Below are 13,593 nucleotides of genomic sequence, written 5' to 3'. Positions count from 1 at the left end.
CTTTTTGACTGGGTGTTCGAAAACCAGACAGCTGGTCACCCTACTGGAGTGGGACACCGAGGAGGGCCTCTGCTGCCCCGACGACTCACCCAGTCTTGCAGAGCCACCAACCACCGCAGACATCGAGGCGCTGCTGGGACTACCACTGTGCCATATTTCCTGGTGAGATGGAGGACAACCCTGGGATCCAGGTACACGCCAAGGGAAGGAAGAAGCCCAGGGACAGCTGACTACAGTCAGGCTGCATTTCTGCCAGTATCCAGGTCAGTGTGTTGCGGCTGGAATCCTTGCTGACCCAGTGGCCGAACACTTCACCACTCTTAGGGCCCTGGGCTGGGACCTGGTGAAGTCAGATGGGTCCAGGTACCCCTATGCCACCTCCCCACCACAGGTCAAAGGGCCTGCATTGTCTGCCATCTGCCAATGCTAGGACAACAGGCTGCTTGATTGCTCTGCCCCTGCCTGAGGGCCAGAGCCCATAGTCTTCTTGGGAGTTTTGCCCTGCTTGAAGGTCAGAGCCCACCGTCTGCTTAATTGCTCTGCCCTGACTGGGGGCCTGAGACTATAGACAGCTTGTCAGCTCCGCCCTGCCTCAGTGCCTGAGCACGCAGACTCTTGCTGCAGACTGCTCATTAGCTCTGTCCCCACCTGAGGGCTAGTGCCCACAGATTGTTTGGTGCCCCACCCGCTGAGAGCAACTAGTTTTCTAATTCCCCCTGATATTTGACAGTAATCCTGGTGATGTAGTGAGGAGGTGTGGCGTCCTTCCGACCCACAGTGGGAGGAACAACCACCACTGCACTACAAGGGGAATCTTGAATAGGAGTAGAGAGTTATTTTACCTCTGTATTTGGCACCGGTGTGACTACTGCTGGAATACTGTGTCCAGTATTCAAGAAGGTGTTGATAAACTGGCAAGGGTTCAGAGAACAGCCAAGGGGATGATTAAAAGATTAGAAAACATGCCATATAGTTATAGACTCAAGAAGCTCAATCTATTTAGCTTAACCTTCTCTTTCTTAAGGGGTGACTTACCTACATGGCGGGTCAAATATTTAATAATGGGCTCTTCAATCTAGCAGAAAAAGATATAACATGATCCAGTGGCTGAAAGTTGAAACTAGACAAATTCAGACTGAAAATAAGATGTACATTTTTAACAATTAGAGTAATTAACCATTGGAACAATTTACCAAGGTTTGTGGTGGATTCTTCAGCACCAACAATTTTAAAATCAAAATTGAATGTTTTTCTAAAAGATCTGCTTTAGGAATAATTCTGGGGAAGTTCCCTGGCCTGTGTTATACAGGAGGGCAGGTTAGATGATCACAATAGTTCCTTCCGGCCTTGGAATATATCAATTAATCTATGTGCTAAAGCTAAACATTTACTTAGTGATATTCCTGAATGTGCAACATGTTGCACAATATTCACCCAGAAACTTACAGGCCTGAAGAATAATATATAGCTGATGTGGAGTGGGGTCCTTGCAGTCCTAAATGAGCCAAAATTTCCCATTGACTTCAGTGAACTGACCCTGATGTTATGTATGTCATCTTTTAGGTATGTGGACCATCTACTTTACTGGTGTAATTCTTTACTGGTATAATTTCTCAGTATAACCAGTTAGTAAAACTTTTCCCTATGATATTCTGCACGTAAATACAACATACCGGTCTTCTAGTCAGGATCATACAAAGTTATGCAATTTTTAAAAAGTTTTTCATCAGTTCTCTAAGCTTAATAAATATGATCTCTGAAACCTCTCTTGAAATTCCAGCATAAATGTTCTACCGGGCAATATAGTCTATTTAACCTGCTCTATGGTAAATCACATAACTACTCTACATCTGGGATAATATCTACCTTGTAGGTGTGCACCAAGGACTAGTTGTACTGTGCTTTGAAGCCATGAAATGCTAATGTTTATTCTTACAGATGTTCTAAGTGTAGTTCAACTTGTTCAGTATAACCTCTATGCATGCTGAAATAACAATTGACCGGGCATGCTCAAGATCTACATGCTATTCTTTACAATGTTCATGATATAGGTAACAGATATCTACAGTACATATAGCAGAAAACAGGTCATCTATGTGTATTTTCACTGTTTTGTAATCTTTCATGGAAGGTACACTGGATATATGCACTAAAACCCAGGACACTTCAGCTCAGACTTGTCTTCACCAGTTTCACAAATTAGTCTCTTTTGATGACTCTGATAAGAGGCTGCTGGTTTCTGAGAATGAATTAATACAATTGTTGAGGCTCGTGATTTCATGTATTTGTGCATGTTAAAAGAATGTTAAGGTTTCATTAAATTGGCAGTCCTATAACGGTTTATTAAAATTTCAGTTTTTATTAACTTCATTAACTGCTCATACCATCTGGTGTTATATGCCAGTATATACATTTATAGGAGTGTTGCAGTATTTAACTATAATATACATACAAATACAGTACATGCACCATACACAGAAATGAAAGATTTGGTGATTTCATAAATCTAATTAGGCCATTTTTGTAGAGGATTTTTCAGCAATGGGAACCTTTCTCCCCTTAAAACTTTGTCAGCTGAAGTTAAGGTTACTCCCTAACACCTAATGGACGTCTCATCATAGCCTTGAGATTTACACTTCCATGTATGTATACACATCTGTAGCAATACATACCCAAATCACACACACGGCTGACTCAGTTAACCACTGACTGTTTCTTCTATTACTCTACACAAATACAATTGAGCTGGCATTCATCTTGAGGTAAAAAGCAGCTCAGCTAGGAAAGGTTTGGCTGGTTATTGCCTTGAAGATTTGACTATGTGTTTGTTTGAGAAGTGTAAAAGAAAATCTTGAACTGTCGGATGGAAAAAGAGCATATTCTCTGCAATACCATTCTGACTGCATAGAAGAACTTCCAGGACCTGAGTCTTGAACTGAGTCTTTTTGCTGTTGAAGGTAACAGGAAGTGAACTAGGTCCATCATTAGGAAATATATGTTCACTTTTTACTTCTCGAGTATCGCTCAACTTTTTTTTTTATTGCTTGATGTTGGCAGGTGCTAAGTCCAACTTTTAAAACGGTTAATAAATTGGAATTAATTAAACCTTTCCATTTAGCTAAAATGTAGAGCTGGACAAAATTTGGAACAGAACTTTTTTGTTTAAAAACACAGAATTGGATTAGCTTGGCCCCTTTAACAAATCCATGTTGATTTTGGAAAATTTCAACTGGGGCAAATGAAGAAAAATTCAAAATTAAACCTGTCCCTTTCAGGCTCGAGTCACATGGGACTTTAGGTGCTGTTCATGGCTCAGTGGTGGTCGCCTGACACCCGGTATCCAAGGTGCATGTCTACCCCCCGGCTCCTTGGCTATGCTGGGGTGGGTCTCTCAGTCTCTACTGGGGAAGCTGTTCGGGGTGGGGTTGGGGAGGAGGAGGCGGGGGTGCCAGGTCTGTGCTGGGGGGGAAGGGAAGGGCGGGGGCTGGGGGGGTGGGGAGAGGAGGTCGGAGGGCCGCTCTGTGCTGGGCCGCAGCCGGGGCCGGCAGGGGCCGGAGCCGCGCGTGGGCAGCGGGCCCCAGGGCTGTTCCGGGAGGGCCTGGCCGGAGCGGAGGAGGCCGGCTCGGAGGAAGTGATGGAAGCTGAGGAAACAGGAAGAGCCGCGGCCGGTAAGAGGGAGCCCGCGCCCGCCCGCTCCTCACAGCTTCTCTGCCCCCGCACGGCACCGGCCCACCGCTCCCCTCCTGCCCCCCACGCTGCACGGCATTGTCCCCCCCTCCCCCACTGCTCCCCTGCCCCCGACAGTGACCCCCGCACGGCACTGCCCCCGCTCCCCACCCCGCACGTCACTGCCCCCCCTCCCCCACTGCTCCCCTGTCCCCGACAGTGAGCCCCCGCTCCCCCCACGGCACTGCCCCCCACCCCCACTGCTCCCCTGCCCCCGACAGTGACCCCCGCATGGTACTGCCCCTCGCCCCCCACCCCGCACGGCACTGCTCCCTCCTCCCTGACAGTGATCCCCCCCCTCACGGCACTGCCTCCCCTTCTCCACTGTCCCCCTGCCCCAGACAGTGACCCCCCCGCATGGCATTTTCCTCCCCTGCCCCCGACACTGCCCGTCCCCGGCACTGTTCCCTCTCCCCTACTGCTCCCCCACCCCCGCGCACGGCACTGCTCCCCTCACCTCCCCACCTGCGCCCAACAGTGACCCCTCCCACATGGCTCTGCCCCCCTCCCCCACTGCTCCCCTGCCCCCGACAGTGCCCCCACCCCCCGCACGGCACTGCCCCCCCGCTCCTGACAGTGCCCACCCCCCTGCCCACCACCCCGCACGGCACTGCTCCTCCTCCGGCACTGCTCCCCTGCCCCCGACAGTGCCCACCCCCCGTGTGGCACTGCTCCCCCTTCCCCCATTGCTCCCCTGCCCCTGGCACTGCCCCCCCTCGGCACTGTTCCCCTCCCCCACTGCTCCCCTGCTCCTGACAGTGACCCCCCCTGCTCCCCGCACGGCTCTGCCCTCCCTCCCCTACTGTTCTCTTACCCCTGACAGTGCCCCCCCGCACGGCTCTTCCCCCCTTCCTCCTGCTCTGGCACTGCCCCCTTTCCTTCAGTGTGGCACTGCCTCCTCCCCCCGCACAGTACTGCCTCCCTTCCTCCTGCCCTGGCACTGCCCCACCCCCCCGCATGGCACTGCCCCCCTTCCTTCAGTCCTTGCACTGTCCCCCTGCAGAGCACTGTCCCCTTTCCTTCAGCCTGGCCCTGCCCCCCGCATGGCCCTGTCCCTCTTCCCCCAGTCCTGGCACTGCCCATCCATCCTGCATGGCACTGCCTCCTTTTCTCCAGCCCTGGCATTGCCTACCCGCACAGCACTGCACTCCCTTCCTCCAGCCCTGGCACTGCCTCTCCTGTGGGTACAGAGGCCCTTTGCTCTCCTGTGTCCTTTTCTGCCTTATACCTCCTTCTTTCCTACTCCTTTTTCCAATGCTCACTTATATTCTCCTGGTCTTATCCCTGCTTCTTTCGGTGCCCCACCTCTGCCCTCACCTTGCTCCCTGGCATTGCTGTCCCTTCCCCCCCTGTTCCCAGGGAGGCTCCTAGACTGAGCTTTAATGATGCTACCAGGCTGGACCTGAAACAATATTGAACTTCTGGGCACTACCCAGCCACAACAAATCCCTCTGGTGGGGCTTTGTGAGTGACTGCCTCTCACAATCCGCTCTGAGCTGAGCTGGCTGGAAGAGGACCAAGATTAACTTCCAGCATCATGTTAACCAGCCACTTCCACAGAAGTCTGCTGGTCCCTACATAAGTTATCACACCAGACATGCTGTTTATTAAGGATGCTGTTTTTCAATAGTGTGTGTATTTTGTACGGTATTACCGGGTTGACCACTTGATTGGCAACATCTAGCTAGATTTAAAGATCTGACTTCAGGTTTTCTATAAATTACCAAAACACACAGCAACAAGTTTGTGCGTGCCTAGGAAATTTCGCTCAGTTCCTGTGCAGTCACAGTTTGACTCTAGGTGTCCTTGGTTTTTATTGCAAAGTTCCCATGAGACTTTTTCTGGGTCCAAAGGTGGTAATTTTTTCTGGTCTTACAGCCTGATTCAAAATCCATGGAAGTAAATGGGAAGACTTCCCTTTACTGCAATGGGGTTTGGATTAGAAAGCAGTTACCGTCAGAAAAATAGCACTGTCAAAATGGCACCACTTCCTTCACACACCTGGTCCTTTAGTGTGTTTATAGCCCTATGAATGAATATAGTGGTACTGTGGTTTAGTAAATGAACACAGGAGAGACAGTAAAGAGGAACAGAGGGAACACAGTATATATAAAAAAATCTTCAGATCATAATTCCAAGGTTTGAGTCTCATGCTAAAGACAGTGCTATAATCCTCCAGTCAAAACTTCACTTTTGCTTTAAGAGGAAGTAAAGGAATCAAGAATAATGGAGAACAGAGTAGTAACTACGTTGTCTCTTGGCCACAAGACAGTAGCTAATTCGATTAGTATGATATGGAATGGAGATATATGGAGCCTTTCCTGCATATTGTTGTAGAGTTTATCCTTTGTTAATTGCTGGTGAATGGAATGACAAATAACGGAAGAAGTAGAAATATTTGTTGTAAAGTAATGTTTGGAAATTTGAAAAAAAATAAGCAAAAATTAATTACAAATATTTCTAGTAGCAGGCAAAAGAGTCTCTTTCCCCAGCAGAGGCTGACAGAGAGAATGGAAAAAAAAATAATGCCGATATGTGTGGCAAGTTTCTTTTGCCCTAAAATAGACACTAATTTAGATCTATAGCTGTAAGCGAAACAATAATCAATCTAGCATTTGATGCTTGGTAATGGATATGATTTTGAGATAGGTGGGCCTTTGTGCATGCTCAGTAGTGGATCTCCAAGAGAGTCTTGAGTGAATAGTATTCTTGGTTTATATTTGACTAGGAGCATTTCCAAGAAGCTCTGTTCATGCACTCCCTTGGATAAGGGCTGATTGCATCACCTCGGTTAACTTTTGCACTGCTTTCTCTCATGCTCTGTCTCTGCACTGTGCTTTCTTAATTTGTCAAGCTAACAGGTAAATGGAGAGAAAGGGAATTTATCTTCTGAAACACACTTTAAGTTGCTGCCATTTGTCTAAAGCACCTACTTCATCCCCTTCAGTAAAATAATTATGATGATGTTCATTAGTTCTAATGCTCGTGTCTAAATGTGCTGAAATCAGATTACCCTATTTTTTTCTCCTATCAGCCATTTATGAAAGTCAAACATTTGTAATGATGATATTGGCTTTTTTGGAAGACTTGCTACTCTGCTGATGCTTTTAAATGAAATATCTCCAGATGAATGCAACTTGGTGTTCCTTGTCCAGACAAATCTTGTGCTGCCAAGCACTTTAGGTTTTGTAAACATTTCCCCCGCTTCATTTTGTATTGCTCCAAGTCATGTGTTTTGCATGGTTCTTTCCTCACCCCACCCTAATCCCCTCTCTCTTCAAGAAAAGATTTTAGTGTTTCTAGCTATTGTTACAGTTCTGTCTTATTTCTTTGACTGCACATCCTTGAGCTTAAAAAAAATTCAGCAGCAATTGGCAAGTGGTGCAATAAAAAATGAAGTCTCTGAATGTATTGGAGCCAGCCTTTAGCTTTGCTTTCTCGTGCTGTGTTTTTTGATCTTACATTGCTCTATGACTGAGATGCTACAACTTTAAGTGTTCTTGCTGTCTGATCTTGCAACTCTTACTCCCAAAATAATCCCATTGACTTCAAGTGACAATAAAGGTTGTTCGTGTGAATAATAAGGCTTGCAGGCCTGTCCATCTAAAATTAAACCTATTTGCCCTTTGTGTAGATCCTGTGCCAACCCTAACATTGAGAAATGAGCCAGCTGCTCACCTGGAACTTCAGCTAATTATTTTAAATACAGTCTGCTCTCATGTAGTTTTTTTTCTTTTCTTTTTTTCTTCAAGGAGCCCTGAGGTTTGCACGTACCATAGGCTCTGGGAAGGGCATTTTTGTGGGTAATACAGCATATAATTCTGGGGCCTTCGTGATAGTTACTAAATGACTAAGCTGTGTATCTAGTTTAACAGTTACAGTAAAGGAGCCTTAAAATTACACCTGTCCTGCAAAAAGATTTTTTTTTCATGAAATCCGTGTTAATCAATAGAGTTTACCTTCCTGTGCAGGAGATTTGCTGCAGGACAGGTGGAATTTTAAAGCTCCAGATCTGTATTTGCAACATCAGATGTGTTAGAAACCAGGTCAGTATGAATTTTCCACATCCGCTAACAGTGGCAAAACTAAGAGGTTCCTGAGCTTTTTCTGCGGCAACACACAGTGCTTTGTGTTGCCTTTGCAAAGTGACTGGCAGCCCCTTGGGTCACACACATCCAAAGTACACAGTCTCCCGCTCAGTTACCAAGAGGTCAACGGATGCTTAAAAATGTTGCATTTTTAACCTTTGAAACTGAAGTCTGGTGACTGGTCTTTGCAGTATTACTGACAACAGATGGCAAACAGCTCCACAGACATAATTCTTACTTGTAATTCATTCCTGTGAAGTTCTACAAACAGCTTCACAAAATCTCAGAGAATGCCTCCATGTTTTTTGCTGTGTTACAACATCAAGCCAAATTAAATAAAAATTCCATTTTGTATCATTCAGATTCCCTTGGTGTCATGTGATGTTTCTGTAAAGATTGCCTTGCAGCAGTTTCAGATAAGTGCACGTTTGGTAGCAGTTTAAGGCCTGTGTCCTTTAAGTAATGCTTATTAGTACGTAACAGATGCTGTTTAGAAACATTATGCCTTTAATAGGCTCTGCTTTTAGACTGTATGTTCTCTTTTTCAAGGCAGACTGGAGATCAGCAAGCTTGGAGGTATGCTGTCGTTTATGCAAAGCCTAAGTCAATTTTCTGCTCTGAAATCAAGCCATGTGTTTTTCCTTGTTTTTTCCATTCTGGTCATAACTATCTTGCTGTGTTTTTTCCCCACATCAGATCTTTGGCTGTTTGTCAAGGCACTACAATCAAAACCTTTTGCATTTTTAACCACCAGAAGTGGTCCTTTTAGATGAGTCTGTGGAAACCAAATTTAAAGAACCTCATATTTGATGTCAAGTGCACAGACAGCACAGAGCGAAACCATTCCCACCAGCCCCTTTAAAAAAAAAATACTGTGGTGGTTTTGGCGCAGTTTCAAAGACGTCGAACGGCTGACACAAAAGCACAGGAAAACAATAGAGATATTTACACATTTCATTCTACTACATGCAGCTGTTCATTGAAGCAAGAAATTCAGGACAGGCTCAGAGAGCTATGATATAGGTAGCACAGGTATTCACTTTCATATAATAAAAATTGACAGCATCAAAATGTCCGGATGACTGTAAGGCATGGAAAAACATTGGGGAAGAATGTTTCTTTTCCTTCTCTCTCCTGCTCAAATTAAATGCATTTTAATTTTGAAAGGAATCTAGTTTAAAGATTGATTCTTGCGAGTAATTTGGAGTGGAGGGTGTTCAACACCACCTATGAGGTATTTGGTAACTTACATGATTGAGGCATTTGATTATAAATTCTTTGAACCAGCGATGTGTTAAGCCTGATTTTTCAAAGGGGCTGAGCATCCACCACTCAGCTGAAATGACTGGGGAGTTGAGATTGCTTGGTACCACTGAAAATCCAGCTTATTGCCTCTTTCGTATCTGTATTGCTCCATGGCACTGTATGAATAATAATAGTAATGAGGAACTGCATTGAATGTAATGTCAACTGCTAGCCCCAATCTCAGCTAGCAAGCAGGGAAGGGTGGCCCTGCAGTAATTTTAAATGCTACGTGGCTTTAAAATATGGATTGGTATTTTTTGTTTTTGTTTTTTTCAAATATTTTTGAGTGGTGATCTTTCTAGCATCTCCCCTATGGACAAAAGCATCTCCAAACTGGACTGCTTTCCAAACTCAGATGTCAACTCCTGTCTCCCTGCTTTTTCCTTTTCATCACTATGGGAGGATTTGTCTTCTTGTCTCTTCAGGTGTAGGTTTTGTCCTTCAGCCTCCTTTCTTTCTTCCATCTATCTTCTCTGTCTGTGATGGTAAAGGACTGAGCCTCTCTCATCTTCTCTGTCCAGAAAATCTTTCAGCTATACATTCCATTATTTCCCAACTCACCCCACCCGTCCCTTTTTTAGTTTATACTCTGAGAGCCAGACACCAGTAACACCATTGTACATTTGGAGTACCACCCTTTACTTCAGGAGTGTAACTGAGATACGAGTATGGCCCTGAGAATTTTCCACACATTCCTGGGCTCTGTGGGAGGCAGTAGATATTAAGGACCCAATTCTCACTGTGCTTATATAGGGGTATATTGAGGGTGTCACCCTGTCTGGAGCAGTTCACGAATGTGAATACCAACCTCAGGTCAGAGTGTCAAAAAGCAGAGCAGACACCCCTAAATGGTTGTATGTTCCACAATAAGATTTGACCAACTCAGTAACAAATTTGAACCCCTGAAGAGCTATAACAGTCTTATGATGGAGTTACAGACAATCACCTTGGGCATTCTAAGCTATGTTGCCACCCAGGCAAGTGGGACTTAGTGATAGTTGGTTGTTATCCACCAAAGATCACAAAAGATTCAGGTTGTTTTCAGTCCCAAGAAACCAGTCACTTACTCCCAGTCAGGGCTGGCTCTAGGCACCAGCAAACCAAGCATGTGCTTGGGACGGCACATTTCAAGGGGCGGCATTCCGGCCACCTTTTTTTTTGCTTGGGCAGTTGCGCTCTCGGAGCTTGGGATGGCAAATTTTTTACTTGGGGTAGCAAAAAACCTAGAGCTGGTCCTGCCCCCGGCCAATTTGTATCTCAGATCTCATACCAAAGACAATGCAGGTAGCCGATCCTATAGCAACATAACTATGGATTTATTAGTGAGGAAAAAGAAACGAGAGAGTTATTTACATGTTAAAGCCGGCAAACATATATACACAAATGAGTTACAGTTGATGGTTGCAAAAGGTGACAGAGTTGTAGCAATCTGTCAGCACTGAATGTCTTTTAGGGCCAGAGTTGTTGCTAGCCCATTGGGGGCCCTAAGCAGGAATATTTTTGCCCCTCTCCCCCAACACTGACAGCCAGAGTCCTGCCACCCGGGGCTGAAGTCGTGGAGGTCACGTAAAATCACTGAATCTGTGACTGACTCCTAGCCTTAATAATAATAAAAAGTGAATGGGAGCCCCCTTGAGCTGCTTGGGGCCCTAAGCAATTGCTTAGTCTGCTTATGCCTAGTGCAGGCTCTGTTTAGGGCTAACCCAGGTTGACCCTAGGGATCTCTGCTTCTGTTTAGTGGCTCTGGCTCTGTGAGAGTCCAAACAGCAAAAGAGATGACAAATTTTCCTGTTCACTATCTTTATTTTCTTCTTCCAGAATTCAAGCTGACGGGACAATCTCTTTTGCATATAGTTTCTTCATGGGTGTGAAAGGGCAATTAACAAAGACTTTATTTTGTGATGTCCCACAATGACCCATTTAGTTTTGATAGCCTTCTTAACGAGCAGGAGATAATCCTTTCTGACAGGTTGACAGTTTCAGGGCAAACATTTTTTACAGTTATAAAGCAAAAACTTAAATATTATCTTATAGCATGTGATATAGATATTATAAGTGAGAATAATGCATGCAGCAATTTACAAGCATTTCATAGAGTCTAAACACATGGTTGTAAGTCCAATACCCATCTTAACCATACTAACACCCAGGTGAAACGGACTGCTTTCCAGAAGTGAATTTGTCAGTGCTCAGCTGAGGCCTAAAGCCTTGGCAAGAGCTGGTTTGCCAGCGTCACAGGGGCTAGTCCCACAGAAGTCAATGGCGTTTCACTGCTGTAAGTCTGGTGTGAGGGAGAAAAAATGCTTGTTAGTTACTACCTTGGATGCTACTTCTTTTCAGGCCTGCATCTCCTTTGACCCACTCGGAGAGATCTCTCTCTCCCCACCCTTATTCTGCCCCCCCCCCCCCCCGCTTTCCATCTTACATCTCTAAACTCTTTGCAAAGAGAGTGAAATGTTCAGTCACTCTTTGCTGCTACACTATAGCTGTATGTGGTAACACTTCCATAGTTTAAGGGTGTGTCAACATTTTTATTTATAAATCCTGTTTTCCGAGGCATAATACCTCAGCCTTTTTTCAATTACTTCAGAGTGGAACTTTGTACAAAGCTTGTCAGTTCAGATGTTGGGTTTTATGTGATATGACAGGAGGTAGCATGCTTACACAAATGGATTTCGATTTGTGCTGTGAGTTGGGTGTGTTTTTTGTGTTTTTCTTTTTTAAATGTAGCACTGCTGCAAAGAATGGTTTGAAGAAAAATAGATGCAGCTGGAATCTTCATGGTAAAACCTACAGGGGGCTGGGACAGTGCAAGTTAACTTTAAGATCGAATAAGCTCCTGTCTTAGTCCTATCATTTTATACCCAGATTCCTAAAGTTTAATATTTAAATTTAAAATACTATGAAACTCAGGAGTAAATATGTTGTTGTAGATGCAGTTTTTCTTACAAAGGAGGAAAAAATAGTTAGTTTGAATTAAAATTGATTAAATATTAATTCTATTTCACAAGCTTCTGATCACTCTTCTAAATTCTAGGAAATAAAATGCTTGATATACAGGGCCCGATTCTGTGAGGTGCTGAGTGCACTCAGATTCCACTGAAATCAATGAGAATTGAAGGTGCGTAGCACCTCACGGATCAGGTCCACCTATCCTTTGCCTATGTCCATTTGCACCTCTGCTAGGCATAACCTTTCTAGGCAGTAGCAAAATCCTTTGAACATGAATGGGCTCCCTGATACCATAGCCTCCTGTGTTTGGGATGCATAACCCTTATCTGTAGTCCATTTGTTGAACTGGTACAATGGGGGCAGTTGTTTAAATAGAACTCATCTATTTAAACCGTCCAGCCACTTAATCAGAAATTGGATTATAATTATTTACTGCCAGAGCACTTTCACTTACTGATTTTCACAGAGCAATGCCTTTTAGACAGAAACTCATATTTTGTTTGCCTTCCTGGAGTACTCTTCATTGTCAAAATGCTAATGGAAAATAGTACAGGGATGGTATTACATAAAAATCCATTAAAACCAATAAACATTTTTTCTGTAAGTTCCCAGGTTATCCTGTGACAAATGGGTGAAAAGTAACGCAGTGTGAAAGAACACTGTTCCTGTTAATGATGTACAGCATGTGGTTAAGGGCTGCCATGCCATGTTGGACAGATATCACACCACAGTATTTATCCACCAGCTCTATTGCTGATTGTTACGGTGTTACTGGAGGTTTCATTTACACTAGAACTTGGTTTTTTGACATGTACTTGCTCAATTAAATTCAGGATATGAGAGTCAGGTTCTGCATGTATTCCCGGTAACATGCCAAGGACCTCTTCCTTCCTTTGAAAGGTTAAACAAATATGGTAGCCTAATGATAACCACATGCTTAGAACTGTTCAAGCTCAATTAAAGCAATGAATAAGACTTGGTACTTGGTACCGAGTGCTGCTGTTTAAACACAGTGCTTCTGCTCCTGTGAGAGGTTAATGGCAAGGCACAGTATTCATATGTGCATCGTTTAGAAGAGCAAAAAAGTCACTCTCTCTAGAACCTAGGAATGGTCACATTATTGCAGCCACAGTATGGATATTAGAGAGAGACAAGTGGGTGTCTACAGTAACACTGCATATAGTATAGATATGACAGTCTATAGAGGGGAGGGAAGAGGGCTCTTTATAGTATATATTAATATTACTGTACTCCTATGCCTTTGTATATAGCACTTTTAATCCAAAGATCTGCAAGTGTTCTACAGACATTAATAGATTAAGCCTGTAATGAGGTAGGTATTACATGCATTTAAACTATAGGCAATAGGCATTTAAACGATTGGCTGAGGTCACGCATCCAGCCAGTGTCAGGAATAGAACCCTGATGTCCTGATTCCCAGTCCCCTGTTCTAATCACAGGACTATTCCCTCTTAAATATTAATGTGATGTACATAATCTTTTCTGTGTCAGTTCACCTAAA

General features: G+C 44.4%; 1 protein-coding gene across 1 annotated transcript in view; it reads left to right on the top strand.

The window, feature by feature from the left end:
• The first annotated feature begins 3,500 nt into the window (after positions 1–3,500).
• Positions 3,501–13,593, top strand: part of LOC141995368 (protein FAM169B-like) — a 51,936-nt gene continuing 41,843 nt past the window's right edge. The window contains exon 1 of the mRNA XM_074966522.1: positions 3,501–3,668. Coding sequence (XP_074822623.1) covers positions 3,635–3,668 — 34 coding nt within the window. The 5' untranslated portion in view covers positions 3,501–3,634. The remainder of the gene's footprint in view (positions 3,669–13,593) is intronic.

Source organism: Natator depressus, chromosome 10 (assembly GCF_965152275.1).
Source record: "Natator depressus isolate rNatDep1 chromosome 10, rNatDep2.hap1, whole genome shotgun sequence".
Taxonomy (NCBI): Eukaryota; Metazoa; Chordata; order Testudines; family Cheloniidae; genus Natator; species Natator depressus.
Note: the sequence above shows the minus strand (reverse complement) of the source record. Positions and strands in the feature narration are given on the sequence as shown.